Genomic DNA, 23,934 nt, shown 5'->3' on the forward strand with positions numbered 1-23,934 from the left:
GATGATTATTCTCGTTTTACTTGGGTTTATTTGATGACTAATCGCCATGAGTTACCTCAAATCTATATCAACTTTGCTACTATAATTAAAACTCAGTTTTCAAAGGTCATTAAGGTTTTCAGACGTGATAATGCTATGGAATACCGCGATTCCAAACTCTTAACCTTTCTTGCAAAACAGGGTACTTTGTATGAGTTTTCTTGTCTTGGTACGTCTCAACAAAATGGTAGAGCTGAACGCAAACACCGTCACATTCTTGACTCCGTCCGTGCAATGCTCCTTTCTTCTTCGTGTCCTGAGCGTACTTGGGGTGAAGCTGTTCTTACTGCTGTTTATGTTATTAATAGACTCCCTTCTTTTGTTCTTGGTAATGTTACTCCCTTTGAGCGTCTTTATCATACTTCCCCAGATTATAGTTCTCTTCGAGTTTTCGGTTGTGTATGTTTTGTTCTTCTTCAGCCTCACGAACATAGTAAACTTGAACCTCGGGCTCGTGTGTGTTGTTTCCTTGGTTATGGCACTGAACACAAGGGTTATCGTTGTCGGGATCCTCTCTATAAACATGTCCGTATATCTCGTCATGTTGTCTTCTGGGAGCATCACATGTTTTCTCGGTTCTCATCCTTTGAGTCAATTCCTACTACTCAGTCACCTTTGTTTACTAACCCCAATGTTGATCTTTTTTCTAGTGATGATTCTACAGATTCTATCTCGAGTGACTCCACAGCCTCCTATTCTTCCGCCTTCTCCATCTCCCAATGATTCCAGACCGGACAATGATCCTGCTCCTACTGTCATGCCTCCTCCTCCCGCTCGTTTTTCTAGGATAAGGAATCCACCTCCTCATCTTCTTGATTATCATTGTTTTTCTACTATCCTTCATCAACATGAACCTAAGTCATTCAGAAAAGCCTCTACAAATCCAAATTGGCAACAAGCAATGCAGGAAGAAATACAGGCACTTGAAAAGGCACACACTTGGGATTTGGTTGATCCTCCTTCTGCTCAAGAAGTTGTAGGCAGCAGATGGGTATACAAGATCAAGACTCGCTCTGATGGTTCTATTGACCGGTATAAGGCACGATTGGTTGCTCAGGGTTGTACGTAAGAGTATGGTATTGACTATGAAGAGACTTTTGCTCCTGTTGCTCGTCTCACATCTGTTCGCACTCTTCTTGCCATTGCTGCGGTCAAAAAATGGTCTCTCAGTCAGATGGATGTGAAGAATGCATTTCTTAATGGAGATTTGAAATAGCAGGTATATATGAAACCCCCTCCGGGTTATCCTTGTCCCTCTGGCAAAGTTTGTCTCCTTCGCAAAGCACTCTATGGGCTTAAGCAAGCTCCTCGTGAATGGTTTGACAAGTTCAACACTACCATATGCAGTCTTGGTTTCACTTGCAGTCCTCATGAGCATGCTCTCTTTATTCGTAAAAGTGAACGTGGAGTCGTTCTTCTACTTCTGTATGTTGATGACATGATCATTACTGGAGATGATGCTGATGATATCTCTGATCTCAAGGCATCCCTTCAGTGTACTTTTGAGATGAAAGATCTTGGTTCTCTCAACTATTTTCTTGGTCTATAAGTCATATCCACCGATGATGGCATCTATCTCTCTCAGGCTAAATATGCTTCAGATCTCCTTACTCGAGCCGAAATTACAGATAGTCGCACTGAGTCTACTCCTCTTGAGTCTAATGTGCGATTTACTCCTATGGATGACACTGTTTTGGATAATCCCACTCTCTATCGACAGTTAGTTGGAGGACTCGTCTACTTAACTGTCACCCGACCAGACATTGCCTATCCAGTTCATGTACTTAGCCAGTTCTTGTCATCTCCTCGGACTACTCACTATGCGGCAGTTCTTCGCATTCTTCACTACATCAAAGGCACTCTATTTCATGGCCTTTACTTTTCTGCCCATTCCTCTTTGTGCCTTCAGGCGTACTCCAATGCTGATTGGGCTGGTGATCCCACTGATCGTCGTTCTACTACTGGTTACTGTTTGTTTCTTGGTGATGCTCTCATTTCTTGGCGTGCTAAGAAGCAAACATTCACTGCTCGATCAAGTACAGAAGCTGAGTATCGTGCCCTCGCTGACACCGCTGCTAAGGTTATCTCCATTCGTTGGCTTCTCGAAGATTTGGGTGCTCCTCAGTCGTCCCCTACTGATATTTTTTGTGACAACCGCAGTGCTATTCAGATTGCCCATAATGATGTCTTTCATGAACGCACCAAGCACATTGAGATTGATTGTCACTTTGTTCGGCAATGTATCCTTAATGATGCTGTTCGTCTCATTGCTGTTGGTACACTAGATCAGACTGCTGATATCTTCACGAAAGCTCATCATCCGACTCGTTTCCGGACTTTGTTATCCAAACTCAAGATGGTATCCTTAGCTCCCACTTGAGTTTGAGGGGGGATGTTAGAGAATCATTGGAATCATTTTAGATCAGTTAGTATCGTTTATATTTATATGGCATATCTGTATATTAATTGTAGGATTCTATATTTTTATTACTTTGATTCTTCTGGAACTTATATATATCCCTTGTACATTGTACTTTTGATCAGACTAAATAATACACTTTTCAAATTACTCTCTCCGGCTCTTGTTTCTAACAACTCCAATTGTAAACCAAAGCCATAAAATCCTTATCCTTTTATTGTAATTTAACTATACATCTATAGACGACTCATTTAGGGAAGATACAAAATGAGTGTGAAAACTAAATAGCAAGCTGTCTGGTTTCAATAAGTTGTTTGTAAATTTACCTGGAATATTACTTCTTGTATTGGACTGGACATCTGAAAGTGGGTCCTTAGTGAGTTCGTAACTGGACCCTTTTCTTTTGAGGACAGGACATGGTTCTCTTTCTCGTCCAGCTTCGTTGCACCGTCCATCCTATCAACATTGAAAAGTGATAACTAAAATTTCTTCTGCTGTATTTTAAGTTTATCCAGACCATGAAATTACCTTTCGATGCCTGAATAGAGCTTTTTATGGCTCACAATTCTTGTGTGGTGAGCAATGCAGGCGAGAACAGACGAGATTTGGCTGAAATTATCATGAGATCCCCTTGCTTATGAATTTACTTATGTCTTGTAGCCAAGCTCCAATTTTTGTTGCGGGTTCCTCTTTGTCTTTCTTCTTTTCGATTTCAACTTGTTTGAATTTTTTGGAAGAAAAGAGACAGTTTCAATTTAGAATCTGCTGATTTTATATCTTATGTTATGCCAGTATTTTTGGGTTTAATTAGCGTATTCACTTTTTGCATTCAGCTGAAAATTCCAAAGTCTTTTGGTTAAATTAACATTTCAGCGTAATGTGCAAATCGCTTCATCAATCCCGAAATACCTGGATTCTTGTTTTTTAATTTTTATTTAGTTTTTCTTTGGGAGGTTGATCTATTCATATATTACGGGTTTTACATAAATTCCGTTGGTTGCTTACATAGATAGGCTGGAATATTTAAACTTTCGTAGCTGCCAGGTTTTTTTATTCTCATATGAATAGGAATTTCCTAATTTCTATGGTTGAATTTTGGTTCAAATTTCAACTCTTTATTTTTGAATTCAGTGCAAACGAATGGTCCAATTGGATTAGGTCGTTGGTAGGTAAGTAACGGGTTTCCTTCTTTTATCCCATTTCATCTATTTTCAAATGGTGTTTAGTTGAAGAAGTAACTATTTCTAGCTTAATTTTTGTACCAATCCCTTTGAATTTAGCAATTAGAGTCTTGGGTAGAACAATTCAACGGTTGTGTGTATTTTAGTTAGTCTCAATTATTTTCCAGGAATCTGAACTATGGATTTATTAATGTTTTCGTTGTGGTAACTGATATGTCCTAGCTGTGAAATAGATATGGAGCCTGGTATGAATTAGTAAACAGTAATTCTAATTCACGTTTGAAGTTGATTATTATATTTTTTGGTAAACGATTTGTGACAATTGGAAAATAGCACATCCTATAGTTTAATCATGAAACTGGTCCAAGGAAAACATTATATTTGCACATTTTAACCAGCACCCTATATTGAGATACAAAACAAGGGTGATAATGTACCTGAATAGAGGTGGAAGCAAGGATTCTATTTCAGCTACTATAGTACTCTGGGATGTTCAAGGATCTCTGCATGATTTTCCTATCATGACATACACTTGGGGCATATATTACCAAGTTGAGATTTAAGAACTTATGTGCATGACAGGGTTATGTGGAAAGATTAGCAACTTTAGAGTTGAATCCAAGTGAAATGGTTCACATTTACAATTGATGGCAAGGCATTGCATTTCCTAATTGCTGCTATCAATGGGATTGGGCATGCTCAGGTTTGTGACTGTACTCATAATCAAGATGAACAAAGGCGCGTTCAATCTCAGGTAAAAGCTCAAGCTTTTCTTGCAGCGATTCCCCAATGTCATGAGCCTCTTGCAAGGGCATATCAGAAGGCAGGACAATATCAACCTCAACAAAGTAGTGAGACCCAAAAGTGTAAGCACGCACAGTGTCAATGTGCCGCACGGCCTTGTGGTGGTTCCAGCAGAGGTATGTTAGTTTCTGAAGATACTCTGGAGCAGCTGATCTTCCAACCAGGGAATTCACGTTTTCCAGCACTGTCAATGACCATGTGCGGATAGTGTACAAAGCCAGCTGTAGTAGAAGAGTCAGCCATAACCATAAGTAAGGCAATTGAAAGTTATATGTTACAAGCTATTATATAGGCTGGCAAGTAAACATAAATAGTGATAATATGACATCGCTTCCATCACAATATGGTACTGCTCAAAAGGACTAATGATTGTTCTTTAAATCTTAGAAGTCAGAGTATGATATAAAAGGTATGCTTTATGCATCAAACCATCATAACATGCAATAATTCATGGAAGAGAGACTACAGAAATTACGAGGCTAATTTGACAGTTGCAGTCGTCTAACCAGGTCCCTTTTGCACAGGATATTGATATGCGTAAAAAGGAATAAATTGCAAAAATACAGGAGGACAGCAGAAGCTAATGCAGAGATGGTCACTGTTGTCAATGAATGTGAGGAATAAAAATATCATTTTTGTATATTTTTGGTTCATTAGCTTTTACTCCTAGGTATGAATCAGAACTTAACATAAATTCATGGAGAGTTTGGCAGAAGACTTGTGTGTCCTTTTCTATGGCTAACAAAATAACAGTTCAAACCAATAAACAAAGGGGGAATATTCACCTACAATGATAGCACCAACAGGATCCATCCAATCATCGACATAATTTGCCAAAAGTGCAGCAATGAGACCAATGACATTTGTGATCACATCAAAAAAGTGATCTTGGGCATAGGCTTTGACAATCTCATTAGTAAAGGAGCGGCAATAGATCATTAGGAGGAATTTGACCAACGTCACTGAAAGCATAATACCAACAATCCACTGCTCTTGTTCTCTGGTCAAGCTGAATGCATTTTCCTGGAGTTGTTATTATGCAATGGATTAGATTAGAGAAACAAGATATATTGTTATCCGTTTGCATGTCAACTTCATAACCAATGATCAACTTACATCTGATAATAGTGTCCGCATTGACTCCAAAATAATTTGCAATCCTAGTGTTGCCATAACAGAGGCAAAAACAAGAATCCCCTGCAACCAGTTTTCAATTCAATATTTAGTGGCAAGATGAAAACATGATTATCCGTTAGAGAATTATCGATGAAATTTTCTTTTATGCTTTATCCATCGAACATATGTACGCATTACACAATTACACAACAGAACCAAACTATATTGTAGTAATCTTTCTCAATATCTGATTTAATTATAAAGTAAATCCCAAGAGCCAAGAAGATAGGGAAACAGAAAAATACCAACTCTTTTTATGACAGGCAAGAACATAAGTTGATATTCAGACATTCTCAAAAAGAATATAAATTAGGAGAACTAACCAAAGGTTGCATTCTCTTTTTTCCTATAGGGTACTGATATGGGTTCGGTGTTTGCATGGAAAATGCAGTAAACCAGAGTATGAATCCAGACAGGAGATCAAGAAGCGAGTCCAAAGTGGATGCTATGATGGCCAAGGAACCACTTCTGATTGATGCATAGACTTTAGCAATAAAGAGAACCATGTTTGCTACATTTGATAGTCTGATGGCAAACGTCTCGCTTCTTGCTAGCTTTTCCTGCTCCTCCTGTACACAAAATTGGATATTCAGCCAAAGGCACTGATGTATTTGGAACGTTAAAATATTTTTCAATAGTGACTTATTTATATAACCACTTTTTACTCTAGTCGATTATATGGACATCAATTTGTTTGGAAAACTCAGCTGGAAACATAGAAAGCAGAATGAAATATAGACCTTTGACATCCCAGGAATAAAACCACGTTCTGCCAAGGCATCCATTTCATTAAAGCCCTCTAGCACTTCAACCTGTTGCTGATAGTAATCAGCAATGTCATCTTCTTGCCCTGAGGAATGAATACTTTTAGAAATATCATTTCAAATTTCAGTAGGTAAGAGTACGATACAGATACCATCATTCAAAATAAACTTGTTAGAAATATAATTAACCTCCTCTCAGAAAGAAATCCTCACATAAGAATTCATGGATGAAGAAAATTCAGTAGCACACTCAAAGCTCAAGTACAAATAAACTTAATTTAAAGGACCACAAAAATAATAAGAAAAAAGTCTCCATAAACCAGACAACACAGTAAGCAAGTCATATGAAAACAAGCAGACAGATTGTAAACTTGAAAAGCAAGGCCTTCCATAAATCTGCAGGAATCACAGAAGCAACAAAACTCCATTTAAAGACACAAGGCAAAGATCCAAAATCCAAATGCAAAACCTAATACACCAGTTTCATTTCATGCAACTTCTTCAAGTTAAAAACATGGAGCATGAAAGTGTACAATCCAATCACCGAAAGCTACTAACTTATTGTGCAAACGGAAAGAACCCCAAAACACCCAAATCTTCACAAGGACCTTCACTTTATACCCAGAGTCCCAGACCCTTAAGCCAAAACACAAAATTCCAATAAATACTATCAAACCAGGCCAAACAAACATAAATGCAACGACAAACTCTGAAATTTCACCTTGAACGAAATCCACCATCGGAAAGAGAAAAACTAACCCTAAATAGTATTAGTATACTCTTATAGCAAAAGAGAATACAAAAGAATATAAAACAGGGAGCTTAAATCCTTCTCGTACACACAGAAGCAGCAAAAACTCTAGAAGCACAAGCTCGCAATTAACTACAACCATTCGTAGAAAGCAAATTCCAGATTCGCACTCACAATAAATAAATTAACCACACCATATCATAACAAAAAGCAGATTCCAACAAAATATACTACAAAACCAATACCGAAAGAAAATCCAAAAAGGTTATAGACTTATAGCAAAATTTTTATATTTGTCAGTAAATCCTCAAATTCGCCCTCAAACTAGTAAAGTTTTGATCAAATTAGGATCTGACAAGTAGCGATGTGAGGTACTAATTTGAATCACTTACAAATTAAGGTACTAATTAGAATCATTACTCAATTTATCTTCATCTTATTTCTTCATTTGTTCCTTCTCTTTTTTTTTTTTTTCCATTTCGATTTTATAATTGTGTTGTACCTAGAACACCGTAGCAGTCATGGATTCCACGTGAGGGTTTCACTTGCTTGTCGGCGTGCGGCGACGACATCTGAAACCCTTCGAAGTTCAACCGCCATGAACGGTCGCCATTGTTCGAATCCGGCGACAGCAGCGACCTCTGCTCGTCGCTTTGCACCTCCAACGTCTCCACCATTGTCTCCGTTCACCACAAACCCCTAAAACGCCGTCGTTTATAACGTTCTCGCCGTCGTCGTTGTTAACTGAAAAATTAGATCAAGATTTTGAAAGAAGAAGAATCAACGGTTGTGATTGCATTGATGCATTTTAGAGAACGTTGTGGTTGTGGTTGGTGTTGATGCTATGATATACTTTCTTCTTTCTTCTCTCTTCTTTCTTCTTTGCTAGTAATAAAGATGCAGACACAATTGAAATAGTTTCGTTCGAAACGTGAGAGGGGGAATTGAAGGGCATGAAAAAGAAATGAGCTGAAGGAGTGAGTAGTAGCTGAAACTGAGAGAGTAAGAAACGCGCGATACGTATAGGTTTGGTTTATTTGGATTATGTTTCTATGATAAAAATAACAAATTAAATAATATATTAAAGTAAATGTAGTTACCAACAAAATATCAAAGTAAATGTAAATCACATTCACTGAATCTCAACGTTTTTTTTTCAAAAAAAAAATAGAATTCCCAATTTGTAAAGACTTTTATGATTGCTGTAAATAGAGTTGACAAAATATAGATTCTTTTAGCTGAAATAATGGAGCATGCAATACTTTTAATATAAAAATTATATATCTAGTATCTATCATTATTGGTAACTAATTATGTATACTTCCGTATTGATACTTTTTTTAAAGTGCATGAGTGTTGGTAAATATACTGACTCTCAAAAATGTTTATATACACTAAAAATTAATTTATGAAAAAAAATAATTATGTATTATATATACTGATTTGTATTTTTAAATTAAATAATAATTATTAAAATAATTAAATTTATTATATTAAAATAACTAATTATGTAATAGACAAATAATCAAATATATTTATAATAATATTGAAAGATTTTTATGGCTTAAATTCTTTACTCGACAATATTGAAAGATTTTTTTTTAAGAATTGGTGAAAGAATATTATGTTAAATGAAAAAAAAAAAGAACTTTCATTTTTAGTTTGATATGATGCACCTCCCTTTTTATTGGATATGACAAGGAATTTATTCATTTCTTAACGTAACAACATTTATGATGTAATATTTTATTTGACATGAATAAAATATTTGATAATCTTTTTTGTATTTTATTCTCGACAACTAGATAGTATCTTAAATATATGGATAAAATGTTTTCAAATCTTGGACCCAATCTCTAAATATTGCAAATAAGGGAAGCTCTAATAATATGTTGGAATTTTCTTTAGTCAAAATGTACAATTTGCCCATTTTTCTGAGCATTATATTTTAGAATCAACATCAAATTGTTAACAGAGATGGAGAACCAACTGGGTGGTAGAGAATATATATAATAAAAGAATATACCATTATCGAATGATATAATAAATAATAATTGTTTAATTTATTATGCAATGCATAATAAGGGAAGGTGCTGTATGGTGAGTGGGATTCTGGGGCAGACTATATATCTGTTTATCAATAAACTAAAGTCATATAAATAATTCTCTTTGACAATTATACAGGAAAATTATTTAAAAAATATAATATATATTGTATATTTATTAAAAGTAGAAATGTAACAGAAATATAAATGAAGCTGGGTTGTATATTTATTAAAAGTAGAAATGTAACAGAAATATAAATGAAGCTGGGTTGCGAAGTTGAAGATTTTGAACTGATCTGTTCTCTGTATCGCAGTCAAAGCCAGCACGCGCTCCAAACCATCTTCTTCCCCTGAAATTCCTCACTTCTCCACTCGGTCCCAGACCCCTTTATTACAAACCCGAAACCCAAACTCTATGGTTTCACCACTCATCTAACTTTTTATTTATTTATTTTATTATTATTATTTCCAGTTTCACTATGAGAATGTTCTTTTAACCAAATTATCCGTGATCATGGGGTTCACTTATCCCACTAATGGAAACCCTAATCGACGGACCATCGACCATGGAGGAGTTGGAGGAAGAGCTTCATCTGACGAGTTTGGGCGTGCGGTTTCTCGGATAGCCGTGGCACAGATTTGCGAATCTGCAGGGTTTAATGGCGTCAAGAATTCCGCCATCGAAGCACTTTCCGATGTCACAATTAGGTACCTTATTGACTTGGGAAAAATTGCTGAATTTTATGCTAACCTTGCTGGTAGATCGCAATGTAGTGTCTTTGATTTGATTCTAGGGTTAGAGGATTTAGAACAGGTCAAGGGTTTCATAGGTTCTGGTCAAAGTCAATGCCTTTTAGGTTCAGGAACTGTTAGGGATCTTATGAGGTTTGTGAATTGCGGTGATGAGGTTCCTTTTGCTCAGCCAATACCGAATTTTCCAGTGATTCGGCAGCGGAAAGTTATCCCTAGTTTCTTGCAAATGGGGGAGGCACCACCTTCTAAGCATATACCGCCTTGGTTGCCGGCATTGCCGGACCCTCACACTTATATTCACACGCCTATGTGGGATGAGAGGACTAGTGATCCCCGGGAAGACAAGGTTGAACAGGCCAGGCAACGTAGAAAGGCTGAGAGGTCGTTGTTGAGCTTGCAGAAGAGGTTGTTGTTGTGTAGTGGTTCAGTAGAAACACGCAATACGACTTCTAATGTGGTTGTGCCGAGTGGTGGTGGTGCTTCACTTAGACAAGGAGAAGGTGAAGGGGGTGATAAGAACCCTTACCTTAAGGCTCCTGTGGATAACAAAGATGTTTCTCCAGTTCCCTTGCCGGGGAAGCTTTCTGATGATGTTGATATGATTGCAAATCATGTTTCTGTGTTGGAGGCATTTGCTCCTGCAATTGAGATGATGAGGAGTAGTGGTGTTTTGTGCGAAGATGACGGGATGCAAGGGAGAACAGTTCTTCCAGCTGTGAGACCTACTGTTTATTTCAAGTTCAGGGCTGGAAAAAAGCTTATCCACGAGTCCTTGGATATGAGGAATCAGAAGAAGGATGCTTCACGAACAGCAGCCTTGGCTGGTAGAGAAGACGAGAGGGATGATAAGAAGAGGAGAGCTGAGCTTATTCTCAAACAATCTATGGAAAACCCACAAGAACTCACTCTGTTGTAGATTAGTTTATTGACTGGATTTGTTGGATGATGTAGGAATTGAGTTTGTAAAAATGAAGACCTTCAAGGGTTAACCCTTTTTTGTCTTAATTAAAACCTTTTTTTCTGTAGCTGTGACTTGTGTTCGAATTTTTATTTTTATTCTTTTATCTTTATTGATTTTTTTATCTATCTTTTATTAATATTATTTCATCTTCTATAAAAAATATCAATGTAATGGGATTGCATGGCTTCCCTCATTTTGAGGGAAAGGTTTCGGAAGTCTCTGCATTTCATCGAAAAGGTAAGACTACATTACTCTGTTTTATCTAAGATTTAGGGTATTGAACTGGTGTGATAAGATTATTCCTGTAAATTTAGGTTTTCTGTATTCACATATTCCCTCCGCTCCAAAATATCTATCACTTTGGAATTTTGGTTCATTGATTACTCAATGCATTTAGACATGAACTGTATCCAATACATTAAATATTAAATGTACCAAAAATTCCAAAGTATTAGATATTTTGGAATGGTTGGAGTATCAATTTTCCTGATTTTCATAATACTGGTTGATATCCTTATTATTGTAATATCTGAATACTGATGTTCAACAGTTAAGTGGTCTCATAGTCTGCTGCCTGAATACCAATAATTTGTCATTGAAAAATCTTTTTTCGTTGAGATTGTAGTTTGATTTACTGAGAATTCAACTTGAACCTTCTTTTAATGTTATCATCATCTGTTTTGATTGTACTGTTTTGCTGAAGTTTCAGAACAGCAATCCTCCTTTATTATCTGCTTAGCTTTGTTCTGTTAATTTGTTCAGCATCCAAGCCTGAGCTCATCCTATAAGTATGGAATTCCATGATATTCATTTGTTGATTTCTTTGGCATCAATTATTTCAGTTTATGCATATATATGCTTTAATGTTCTGACTGTTATATTGGTTTAACATATTATAATCACAATTTTTTAAGGTTTTGCTATTGTGTGTCCTAAGGGAACCCATTAAGATCTTTGTTAGTGGAATCCTTTGAAACTCAATACATTGATAACTTTAAAACCTTAATGATTGTCCTTTGGGCATGCATTGGGAAAATCTTCATTCTTTTTCCAAATGTTTATATAAGTTGATAGCTGAATTCATTATGGTGATGGTTTCTAGTGTTCCCAATCTGAAAGTGAGTGTCCTGTGCTAACTCTTGCAAAATGGTTGTCAGATGAGTTTGAAGAGAATATTCGGGGTAATGTGCCTTCTACTTTACTGCATTTAACATAGTTTGTAGCTTTGAATTGATTGAATTCACTTCTTGTTGTTTTCTAAATCTCTCAATGCTTTAAATGATTTATTTATCGTAAATTTTTGTTAAAAAGTGTTCTCCTGTTTTCTACTAATAATGAATGTTGTCTCTGTTTTCTTTTATAGATTTCATCCCGTGTTTGGTGTTGCTATGAGCTGCTGCTTCTAAATTAAATGGTTGTTTACGCTGACCCTTGTTGTGCTTGTACTATTTAACGATGTTTTTGGTCATAATTTGTTTCCTTTTGGTCCACCATGTATGCCGCATGTGTGTTTGATGATTGTTGTACAGAAAGGCGACAAGGGGACTATTGAATGAATTTTTGGCAGTGTGGAAGGAACTGGACAGAGATAAGGGAAAGAAGAGGGTGGGAATGCCACGAAAAAACCAACAGCTGTAATTTTGCGGGACTCTGATATTCTGTTGATACATGGCCGTTTTATCGGCGATGTTGCACCATTGTATGGAGAAAGGTCATATTTTTAATCCTTCTGGTGAGACTGATTTCTAATTATGAATAAATTAGTGAATGGTTCAAAACTGTTGCCTTTTAATAAGAGATTTTTGTCTTTATAGGACAAGTTAATTTATTTATTCATAGAAAAATGAAATTTTATTAGATTAGAAAAGAGGTAAGCCATCCATTCCTTGCTTATATACAAAAAGTATTGGTAAGAAATATGACATATAAGGCTTAGCTATTAAGAACGCTTGCCAATCCCTTTTATTATAAGATGGGTTTTGATAAATGAAATACTACACAGTTAACATTTAGAGCATTTCCCCCTGCATTTGATATTTGAGATAATTCTGTATATTATTGTCTCAGCTGAGTTCCCATTTGATTGTGTTATTATATTTACTGCTAGGTGTTTAGATTATATCATTATATTTTTTAGTTTCAAGTTATTAGCAGTTGAAGTATCTTTTTTCATTTTATTCTGGATACATTGTTTATTCTATTTAGTTTTTACTGCTAAGTGTGTGCTTGTCTAGGGTAAAAATGGAAAATTCCTCCCCATCCTGAACCGAAAGTGTTAGATTTGCTACTGTATTGGACAGTACAAATTAATTGATCTTATATTAAGTGTTTCTTATATTCGCAATAAGAACTTACTATTTAACAGTTAAAATTGATGTGTGTGTTGTAACTATTACCTTTGCATTAGCCACTATTATTTTTATCAATATGCCCTTCTGAGTGTAAGGAGTTTCTACTTAATCCTTTGGTCCTCATTTTTAAGATTGAAGTGAAACCAGATTTAAGTTGTCACTTTCTTCTTAAGACTGAACCATCTATGACATTAAACAGGGTCGTTTGTTGAACTATTTGTGTTTTTCCAATATTTATCATATGGGTCATTTGCTCATCTTTCATAAGTTTGATTTTTAGTGAAAATCATATAAGTTATGCTTTTCACTTGCTATATTGTGTAGGGAGGTTATTGAGTGGGCTGAGGCTCTCTTGAATTTGAATACTTTAAAAGAAATAAATAAATGAATCTCATTAATGAAAAGAACCAAATGTTTAGTTTCTGACAGAATTAGATATATCACAAGCTTAAGGCATTGCTGTGGGAAAGTCTATGCGGTTATAAACTTTGACACTTTTGTGCAGGAATTATCGTCAAGTAGTGCAAACTATATCCAAGGGATTGCCATAAGAGTAAAATAAAGTAATTCAAAAAGATTTTAGTGCCAATTGAAGGGTAATTCTTGAACATCACACACTCATAACAGAAGACGCATGCTGATTGCTTATATAAGAAAGGGGCCAAAGCAAAAGGAACTAAGCTATGAAATTGGACTCGAGAAATTTAACTATAAAAGTTGAAAAATGAAATAAAGCAGTTGAAATCCTTACTTGATGTCATATTGATGTGTTCATATAATAATAAAAAACATACATCTCTGTTATATATTATATATATAGATAGATGTCTAGACAACAAGAACAATAATCTATATCTAGAACTCTACCTTGAGCATCGACTATTTGTGCATCAATAACATGGTCAATTGAAAGACCATATTTTCTCATTAGGCTTCCATAGCCACCACCACTTATGTGTCCTCCAGCACCAACAGTGGGACATGTACCTGCAGGGAAAGCATGAATTTTGCTCTTCTGAGCAATACTATGGTAGATCTCACCAAGTGTTGCACCAGCTTGGACCCAAGCTGTTTCAGTTTCTATGTCAATCTCAATGGCTCTGAGGTTGAACATGTCTAGGAGGAAGAATGGCTCCTCTGCCACATAAGACACCCCTTCATAATCATGGCCGCCACTGCGGATTTTCATCAGCTTGTTGTGCTTTTGTGCACAAACAATGGTTGATTGCACATGAGATACATGTGATGCGGTGATTATAAGGAATGGTTTTCTTGTTGTGGTGGTGTTGAAACGAAGGTTTCTAATGTACGATTGCAACACTGAAGAGAATAAAGCATTGTTTGGTGTGAAGATTGATGAAGTTATGGGGTGAGAAAGGTCAGAATAATGGTTTACAAGGCAATGAAGGAAAGTGTTGTGAGCTGAATTTGCTGCTGATAATGAAGGTGAGCATAGTAGGGAAAGTAACACAAGAACAAAAGGGTTTAAGAGTGATAGGTAATAATGAATTTTGTTATGAGTGTAAATTATTCTCATTTTTGGCATATCTTAGTGTATTTCTTGCTCTGTGTTTCTAACCAAAGATAAGTGAGCTTATTGATCATAAACATGTCATCATATCAGTACAATAATAATTTTACATCAATGTCTCAAAACAAAAAACTTTACATACATGTCTTCATACACATATCAGAAAACATTAGTCAAAGCTAGCGGTTGAAAACTCTGCTTTTGAAAAATGCATCTTAATTTGAACATGTGCATAATTACATATAAAATTATAGAAACATGTGTACGAAGTTAACATGTCTTTGCTAGTACCCATGGCTTACTTTTACTGATGATTTGAACCCACATAGTCCACTGCTGAGTCACGACTTCGTGTTCTTCTTTTCCATAATATGAAAAATACTCGTACCATTATAAATTTTACTTAATTTAATATACTTAGTCTTGTTAACACACTTCAAGGATATTTGACAAACGAAAAGTATAACATAAAAATTTAAATTAACTATTATACATCTTTTATATTTTTTTATGTATTAATTATGTTAAAAGAATCAAATTTTATTACTTTTTTCTTTAATAAATATATGTAATATATTCTTTAATTATTCATTTTTTTTGTATAATTGGTATATGTTTTACAAATATCTACAACTTTATATCTTTGGCTTTCAATATATCTGCTAATTTTTATAAACAGTATACAAGTAGAAAATAAGAGATTAGTTATTATCAATGGAGAGCATTTACTAGAAATGTATGTGTCGTCATGCATGATGATCCTTTGAAAAAAGTTGCTGATAAGAAAACAAACATACAGTAAAAGAAAAACCCTACTTCTGACATCTTTTGCGATTTTATAAAAAATATAAATAAATAAGAGTAATGATTAAAAATCTTGCCAATGAATTATAGTTTAAATGACATAATCTTTTCATACTCAATTAAGAGGTCGTGAGTTCTAGTCTCTTATCTTTAGTAAAAGAAAAATTATTAAATTCTTAATTTATTTTAAATTATTTTTAATATTTAAATGAGTAAAATTTTAAAATATACATTATTTTTGAAAATATTAAAACATAAACTTTTAATTTTTTATTTAAAATTTAGGTGTTTATACTTTAAGGCTACGTATAAGTAACTTCTTTTGTTAGATGTTTCTTCTGATCATCGACATGTATCGTTTTATGGATATTGCCCATTTATTTGATACATACTCGTGCGAATATAATTCAGCCGAAAGGTTTGGTGTATAATTGGAGGGGTGATTCGGATGACCCTATCAATTTTAATAAGAATGGTAGATAACGTGAGATTCGTGGGATAATTTCTTTCTGAAATTTTGGGCCAACAATATTTTATCTAAAAAAAAACATTTAATTTGTGGTAGGTTGAATATTGGAATAGCTATTTAATTATTCACTACTAAAAAAAATTATTTTAGCATTTATTTATTTTATTTTTAACAATAATGAAAATAATTGCTAATATATTTATTAGGAATTTGATCTTAGTCATCTTATATTAGAGAGATGCTCTCGTAGAGACGCTTAAAACGTCTTTTTGTAAACACGCTTATATTTTGCATTATTATTGGACATATTAATGAATCAGTTATTTTAAATTTCTTAACAAATTAGAATAAAATCGATTTTTTTATAATAATAACAATAAACCCATTTTTTTTAGAAATTTAATTGTATTTTTAAATTTTTAGGGATTTAAACATCCACAAAACAAAAAATTAGGAATATATTTGTCTTTTTATCAAAAAATTTAAAGATATTCGATTTAGATTGTGTAATTTGATCGGATCAAATCGAGTCTAACAATTATAATGCAAACAATTAGGTTTATTATTATTGCTATAATAAATCGATTTTGTTCTGGTTTATTAAAAAATAAATTATTAATCAATTTAATAAAAATATCCAATAATAACATAACACATGTAAACGTATGTAAAAAAAAGAAGATATTTTTAGTATCTTTATTAAAGTGGTCCCCTATTTTATTACTAAAAAAGTTTAGCAATAATTATATAATTACCATAATTTTTTTAATTATTACAAAAAATATATAATTACTATTATAATATACAGTAATAATGACAAATATATAATTATTGTAAAAATATAAATTAAATAAAATATATATATAGTGACTATTATTTTATTATTATTAAAAATTTGTCAATAAAAATAATTTTTGTTGTGGCGATTTTAGAATCTGATTGCAAGGGAATTAGAAAAAGGTAGGATAATTATTTGACAATTGATAATAACTAATCTCTTAAAAATTAAAATTGACATTATATTTTAATTTTAATTATTATTAAATCTAATGTGTTGCAAATAGCAAAGTTTACTGCCACGGCGGTAATGGCAAACAGTGCTAAATATACAGTATCATTTAAAGTGGGAATCAGCCGCCATTAGCAGGTGTCCGTGGAATTGACCCGTTCTTTTTGTTTACAAATTGCATCAAAGAAATTTTTTTTTTTCAAGGAAATACATGCATGATATCACGAAATATTCTTTATTCACAAGAGTAAAGACATGAAAACCTCGCCACTTAATTAAGAGATATAATATAGTAGTTAATAATAACTAGGTTACACCTTTAAGTTTGCATCAACGAGCTAAATTTAAACTTACTATTACTATATATATATAATCTAAATAACTATGATAGGTGTACATTAAAATCAGTCATTAAAATCAGATATTAATATAAAATAAATATTAAAAATAAATTAAATTATATATATTTATATACAAATTATATAAATAATTTAACTTATTTTTAATATATATTTTATACTAATGTCTAATTTTAACGACTGATTTTAATATGTCTCTCGTCGTCACTTGATCACTCTTGTAATAATTGTTGATGTCAATCATTTCAATTAAAACCACAGAATTAAAACATGGAAAAGTATATAAAACCAACTAATAATCAGCCAAAAATGAAATAATATAATTAATTATAATTAGTTTTATTAATTTATAATTTAATTTGTTTGTTAAATTATTGTTGACCACGTTCAAAACATGAGGGAAGATACGCTAATGTTAGGAGAGAATCACAGAACAGATGCTTTGATCATTCATTAGTTGGTTCTATATAATTAATTATGTTTTATTAATGCGTAACACATGAAACATAGAAATCATATCTAAAATCATCCAATTTACAAGAAAAAGAAACATCCGTGTGCCTATCAGTAGCAATATCCAGTTAAAGTCACCGGTGCCTCTGATTTACCAGTTGGCTGATTCTTGGCTTATATAAAGTTGGTTCCTAGCATTGTTGTTAAAACATATAATTTGTTGCTGATGTGGTTTGGGATTCGATCAATTTGAGTATTCAAATAGATTTTAATTTTTTTTAATAAAAAGAGTAACTTATATTGATAAAACACGTTATATATGTAATGAAATTAAACATGTTATTATTATGCATATAAGGTTTTGACGATTGAATTGGATAGGTTTAGAAATGAGATCCAATAACCTCTTTCAAGTTATTTCAATTTTTGGTGGTTTTCAGTTTTGATGAATATAGTTAGCGGCTTTGATATATGGAAGTATTGAAAAAAAAAAACCTATAAACACCCATAGTTTATATTTTATTGATATAAATTCTTTACAGTATTATTTAACTTGTGTATAACTTCCCATGGACCTTAAGGTAATGACTTTAATTTTCAAATCTAAACATAATATGTAGCTAGCATGAAATAGCCAGTTTTATTCCCAATAATAATATAATTTTGAATGATGATTACCCTAATGTGGCAGGGTAGGGATGCTTTGTTCATTCCTAAAGAAGTTGGAAGGATCAACCTTGGTCTTAATTTGAACCAACCTATTGAAGTTTTGATTGAAATAGTCAACCCCATAAACCCTACCTTGCACATAGCTGTTCTTACCATTATGGTTAATTCCCAAATCAAGATCCTTGTAATTGAAGAAAGCCTCTCTAGGGTTGTTGGACACAAAAGGAGTCATGTACTTATGAAGTTTCCTAGTCAAGTCAATGTAGTAATCAGCAACATCTTTCCCTGGAGTTTTCCAATTTGCTTGGTACTGAACCTTCCATAATCTGCCAGCCCTATGAGGAAAAGGAGTTTCTGTTGATGGAATCTCAGCCATTCTTCCACCATAAGGATTGAAATACAGTATAGTATCTACCAACTCAATCATCTTGTTGAAAATTCCTTCCAAACCCTCTTTTGAAATTGGTTTCTTCACATAATCAGATTTCCTTTTCAAGAAGTTGACTGGTGATTGTGGTTGCCTATCAAGCAAGACCTCAAGAGGAGTTGAAATGTTGATGTTAGTCCAAAAGAGCACCGATTGAAGCCAAGTTGTTTCAATGCAATCTTGTTGCTTCAAACCCAATTGAGGAAACTTGTCATGCAAGAGAGAAATTAGGGTTTTGGAGTCACCAAGGTACAAGGCTATGAAGTTAGCCCTAAGCGTCTTGGTTCCATTTTGTGTTGCATTCACCACATCCATGATAAGCCTAATGAAGAGGTCATTGTCAATGGTAGGTGCAACATGTTGCCAATTATAAACTATGTCAGTGGCATTTTCTTCTAAGGTTCTATAAACACTGAACACAGTAACTTTCTCTGGGACTTTAACAAGCTTGATTTTGTAGGCAATCACAACACCAAAGCTACCACCACCGCCACCTCTAATGGCCCAAAACAGATCTTCTCCCATTGATTCTCTATCAAGTAGTCTACCTGTTAATTAAGTTCAATCACTGTTACTCTGTTACCATAAATTTAAGACATTTAGATCTTGAAAAAAAAAAAGATTTGAACCATTTTTCAATTAATTAATATATTTTTTCTACAATAATAGCTCAAATTTTTAACCTTTGTTTATTTACTATTTTGTTGATGGATTCTTGATTTAAAAAAGTTTTTCTAGCAAAATCGATTAATCTAATTAGGTAAATTTTTTTTTATACATATATAGAGTAAGAAAAATTTTAGCAAAATAATGTTCTTAGATCACTAGATTTTAAATTAAACTAAATTATTAACGCTTCAGCTTTAAATAATAATGAATAAATATAAAAAATCAACTTTTAATTAGTTAACGTTAGTTAATTTTTTTATTATAAAATTATTTCTTACTCTGATTTTTTTTATAGAATTTTGAATGCAAGGTTTAAAATTTAATATTTAAAAAATTAGTTAATATTGAACGAAAAATCTTGACTTTTTAATTTAATTCTTAATTAAATAATATAATATACCGTAAACATCAACTATTTGTGCATCAAGAACAATATTAGCTAATTTTTTATTATAAATTTTTTTTAACTTTTATTTTTTAAAAAACTTAGAGTTAGAATTTAAAAATAAATAAAAATTTATATGCAGATAGATGTCTTTATGTAAGGTTGATAGTTAAAAATTATTAAATAATTTGATATATTTGACTAAATTATCATCTAATGATTTTTAACTATATCAATTTTATATGAAAACAACTATACATAAATTCCTATCTTAAAATTAAGACTATAATTTAAAATTTAAGAATTAAAATTTATAACAAAAAAATCTTAAAAAGTTAACGGAAATTAACCGAAAAAAAAGAGTCTTTTTAAACTATTAAATAATATAGTTAAAAGAGTTACTCACATAAAGATATCAAAAACGTCTTTTTTTAAAGATATTTTTTAACAATTAAAATTTAACACATATAATCAATTAAAATCTAAATCGTATTAATTTTTGTCAAAATTAGATTAGACAAATTAATTTGATCGAAAAAATAGTGAACCAAATTTTGAATTAGTCTAAATTAATATTATTTTTTATAAAAAAAGGACTATAATACCCATATTATATAGAAAATAACCAAAATACTCCTATTATATATATTAATTTTAAAAATTCTAAATTCTAGTCTTTTTTCTGTCGTCATAAGGTTAAGATTTAGAGTTTTTAAAATTTATATATATATATATATATATATATATATATAATAGAGGTATTTTATTTATTTTTATAATAGAAATATTGTAGTCATTTTTATAAAAAACTATTATTTTAGACCGATTCAAAATTAATTTATTAATTTTTCGACAAAACTGATTTATTCTATCTAATTTTAACAAAAGTAACACAATTTAACCAATTATATGTATTAAATTTTAATTATTAAAAAAAAAGTTTTTAACATCTTGATGTGAGTGACTCCTATAGCTAATACTTAATATATAGTATACCTTGAACATCAACTATTTGTGCATCAACAACGTTGTCGACTGAAAGACCATATTTTCTCATCATATTGCCATAGCCACCACCACTTATGTGCCCTCCAACACCAACTGTGGGACAAACCCCTGCTGGGAATCCATGACCTTTGCTCTTCTTAGCAATATTATAGTACACCTCACCTAACTGTGCACCTGCCTGTACCCAAGCTGTTTCACTCTCTATGTCAACCTCAATTGATCTTAGGTTGAACATGTCTAGGATGAAGAACGGCACTTCAGCCACATATGACACTCCTTCGTAGTCATGCCCGCCGCTTCGGATTTTCATTTGCAGGTTGTGCCTTTGACCACAAACAACCGCTGCTTGCACGTGAGATACATGCAAAGCAGTGATTATGAGGTATGGTTTTCTTGTTGTGGACGTGTTGAAACGAAGGTTTCTAACGTAGGAATCCAGCACCGAAGTGAATGAGGCATTTCTTGGTGTGAAAATTGCTGAGCTTATTGGGTGAGAAGAATCTGAATGGTTTACAAGGCAATGAATGAATGTATTGTGAGCTGAGGGATTTGAATTTGAAGCTGAAGTTGAACATGGTGCTAAGGAAACTAATAACACAACAATAATGGGAAGAACTAGTAATAATGATGGTAATGCTCTAATATTATTAGAACGAACTACCATTTTTTTTTCTCTTTATCTTAGCTTAATAATAATGTTTCTGTATATTAATTTTTAACAAAGATGAGAGTATTTTTTTAATGATGAGTGTATATTTTTTGGCATGGTTTGTGTTGGAATTTATAAGGCGCCCTTGAACATGCAAAAAAACAAATATTACAGAATGGAATAATGAGAACATACAAGCCGGCTTGGGTTACCTCCCAATTTGACCCATGAATTTTTAAGAAGAACAAATCCATAACGTAACTCAATTATCCTTTGACCTCACAACACATATATATATTGATTTATATTACGTTACGTTTGTCAATATTGTTATTTCTTTTTTTTTTTTGGGTGAAAGTCAATATATTGTTATTTCTAACATAGTGAACTATTGCTTACAAGATGAAATAATATTTAAAAAGACTCAAGAAATAATAATTAAAATTAATTTTAAATGCGTAGTAATTTTGAGATTTTGGACGTTCGAATTTTTTTTCCCAATTAATGAGAGACGAATCTAAAAATATTATCCAATAACATATATAATATTAAAAAATTATGTAAAAAATTATATAATATAAGATGTATTACAAAAATATATCAATAGAGAATATATTTTAAAATTCAAAAAATATGTGTACATTTTACTAATGAAATGGTCATTTCTTTGTATCATAAAATTCATCAATAATAGAATTTGTCAAAATTTTTAGCAATTTTCTTTTCAGTGTAATTAAAAGATAATTAATATAAGAAATTTATCTTTCATTTTATTTTTGAATTATTCTTCACAATATTCGTAATTAAAAAAAATCTCTTAGTTATAGTAATTAAAACAGAGAGAATTAATATATACTAAATGAATCAAAAAGAACAGTCACAAAAAGAAAAAAAATCTACTTCATGAAATTTGAAAAATTTTATTTAATTAAAAAATATTAGTAATAAAATATTTTTAAATTTTTTTAATATTACTACTTACTTTTAGATATTAAAAATTATTAATATTTAAATTGAACTTAATTTTTATTTATACTAGACTAAACAATAAATAAATTTTTAAAAAAATTAAATCATACTTAATAATTTATTACTATTAACTTTTTTCTAAAAAGAGTGGAGTCTTTCGCTTAATAAGGGGGAAAAGCAAGGGGATTATTTTATTTTAGATTTGTGAATGAATATAAACTCATCATCAATGACTATGATAATATTAGAAAGATAATATATAACACAAATTAAAGTTGTCTTATGTAATTTAACATTTATAATTATTATTGTATTATCTTATAATAGATAGTATTTTGACGTTAATACACCAGTATATATATCTCTTTCTTATCAAAATATCTTAAAAATATATATTCTTTTAAATTATATAAAAATTGACATTCAAGAACTAAAATTCTACATATTATTAATTATTCTAATAAATCTAATTATGTCTTTCTTTTATTACGTATCAACCTTAATTAATATAATTTACAAATAAAATCTATATATCTCATTGTTTGATGAACTAATTGGTCAAATATCCAATAAAAAATAAAACCTACGACATTGTTACGTCAAATATATGAATCATAATTATGTTGATTTTCATCATTGATAGGGCTAGCTAAAGTAATATGTAATATAAATTTATATATCTTTAGTAATTATTGAAAAATATTTATACAAAAATATAATTTTAGAATAATAAAATATGAGTAATGATTAAGAGATTTAATTTATCCTCCTAATATTTAAATGAATAAAAATTTAAATATATATTTTTAAATATTAAAAAATAAAAAATACAAAAAAAATTATTTACAAATTAGAAGAATAGTTAAAAAGATGAGTTAGAACTCTTAATAATTTTTATATAAATTAAACAAATTAATAAAAAATAAAGTTAAAAAATACAAACAAAAACATAAATTAAATAAATATTTTTCATGCATCACATGGTACATACACTAACATTTACAATTCTATATTTATTACATTTAAAATTATTTATTTTATTTTAACAATAATTAATGAATACAAAATTAAAAAAAATTAACTACTTTAAATTATTTTTTATTGTCTTTCAAATATTTTTAAAATTAATAAACCACTTAACAAATTAACTCATCTCACATTATTGAGAATTATTTTTTTTTATATAAAAGATAAGAAAACTTAAACCCGTGATCCTTTAAATAAGTATAAAGAAATTATGTCATTTGAATTATAGCTCGCTGAAACTATTTCATACATTTATTAATAAT

The 23,934-nt window shown here is 31.6% G+C and overlaps 3 protein-coding genes, 1 long non-coding RNA gene and 1 pseudogene across 6 annotated transcripts; 3 read left to right on the top strand and 2 right to left on the bottom strand.

Moving 5' to 3' along the window:
* Positions 1-1,213: 1,213 nt before the first annotated feature.
* On the top strand, positions 1,214-4,265 carry LOC140184036 (uncharacterized mitochondrial protein AtMg00810-like; annotated as a pseudogene).
* On the bottom strand, positions 3,985-8,191 carry LOC112796220 (metal tolerance protein 11). Of its 3 annotated transcripts, none has more exons than XM_025838581.3 (6): positions 7,637-8,191; positions 6,360-6,469; positions 5,943-6,188; positions 5,560-5,640; positions 5,229-5,466; positions 3,985-4,664 (listed from the first exon to the last, which is right to left on the bottom strand). In XM_025838581.3, exons 1-6 carry the CDS (start codon positions 7,809-7,811, stop codon positions 4,522-4,524), a joined length of 993 nt encoding a protein of 330 aa, XP_025694366.1. In that variant the 5' UTR covers positions 7,812-8,191; the 3' UTR covers positions 3,985-4,521. The 3 variants fall into 3 exon arrangements, with proteins under 3 accessions (XP_025694366.1, XP_025694364.1, XP_072091153.1); XM_025838579.3 differs by having other exon boundaries at positions 5,233-5,466; positions 7,637-8,183; XM_072235052.1 differs by lacking the exon at positions 7,637-8,191 and adding an exon at positions 7,105-7,280 and having other exon boundaries at positions 5,233-5,466.
* Positions 8,192-9,208: 1,017 nt separating this feature from the next.
* On the top strand, positions 9,209-10,957 carry LOC112796221 (transcription initiation factor TFIID subunit 8). The gene has a single exon (XM_025838582.3). It carries the CDS (start codon positions 9,694-9,696, stop codon positions 10,846-10,848), a length of 1,155 nt encoding a protein of 384 aa, XP_025694367.1. The 5' UTR covers positions 9,209-9,693; the 3' UTR covers positions 10,849-10,957.
* Positions 10,958-12,173: 1,216 nt separating this feature from the next.
* LOC140184396 (uncharacterized) lies at positions 12,174-14,852 on the top strand. The gene is made up of 3 exons (XR_011880921.1): positions 12,174-12,307; positions 12,423-12,625; positions 13,750-14,852. It is a non-coding gene; the product is annotated as an uncharacterized lncRNA (long non-coding RNA).
* A 3,497-nt stretch (positions 14,853-18,349) lies between these two features.
* Positions 18,350-21,940, bottom strand: LOC112796222 (berberine bridge enzyme-like 8). The gene is made up of 2 exons (XM_025838583.2): positions 21,016-21,940; positions 18,350-19,513 (listed from the first exon to the last, which is right to left on the bottom strand). Exons 1-2 carry the CDS (start codon positions 21,689-21,691, stop codon positions 18,549-18,551), a joined length of 1,641 nt encoding a protein of 546 aa, XP_025694368.1. The 5' UTR covers positions 21,692-21,940; the 3' UTR covers positions 18,350-18,548.
* Between the last annotated feature and the right edge of the window lie 1,994 nt (positions 21,941-23,934).

Source organism: Arachis hypogaea, chromosome 4, assembly GCF_003086295.3.
Source record: "Arachis hypogaea cultivar Tifrunner chromosome 4, arahy.Tifrunner.gnm2.J5K5, whole genome shotgun sequence".
In the NCBI taxonomy this organism is placed as follows: Eukaryota; Viridiplantae; Streptophyta; class Magnoliopsida; order Fabales; family Fabaceae; genus Arachis; species Arachis hypogaea.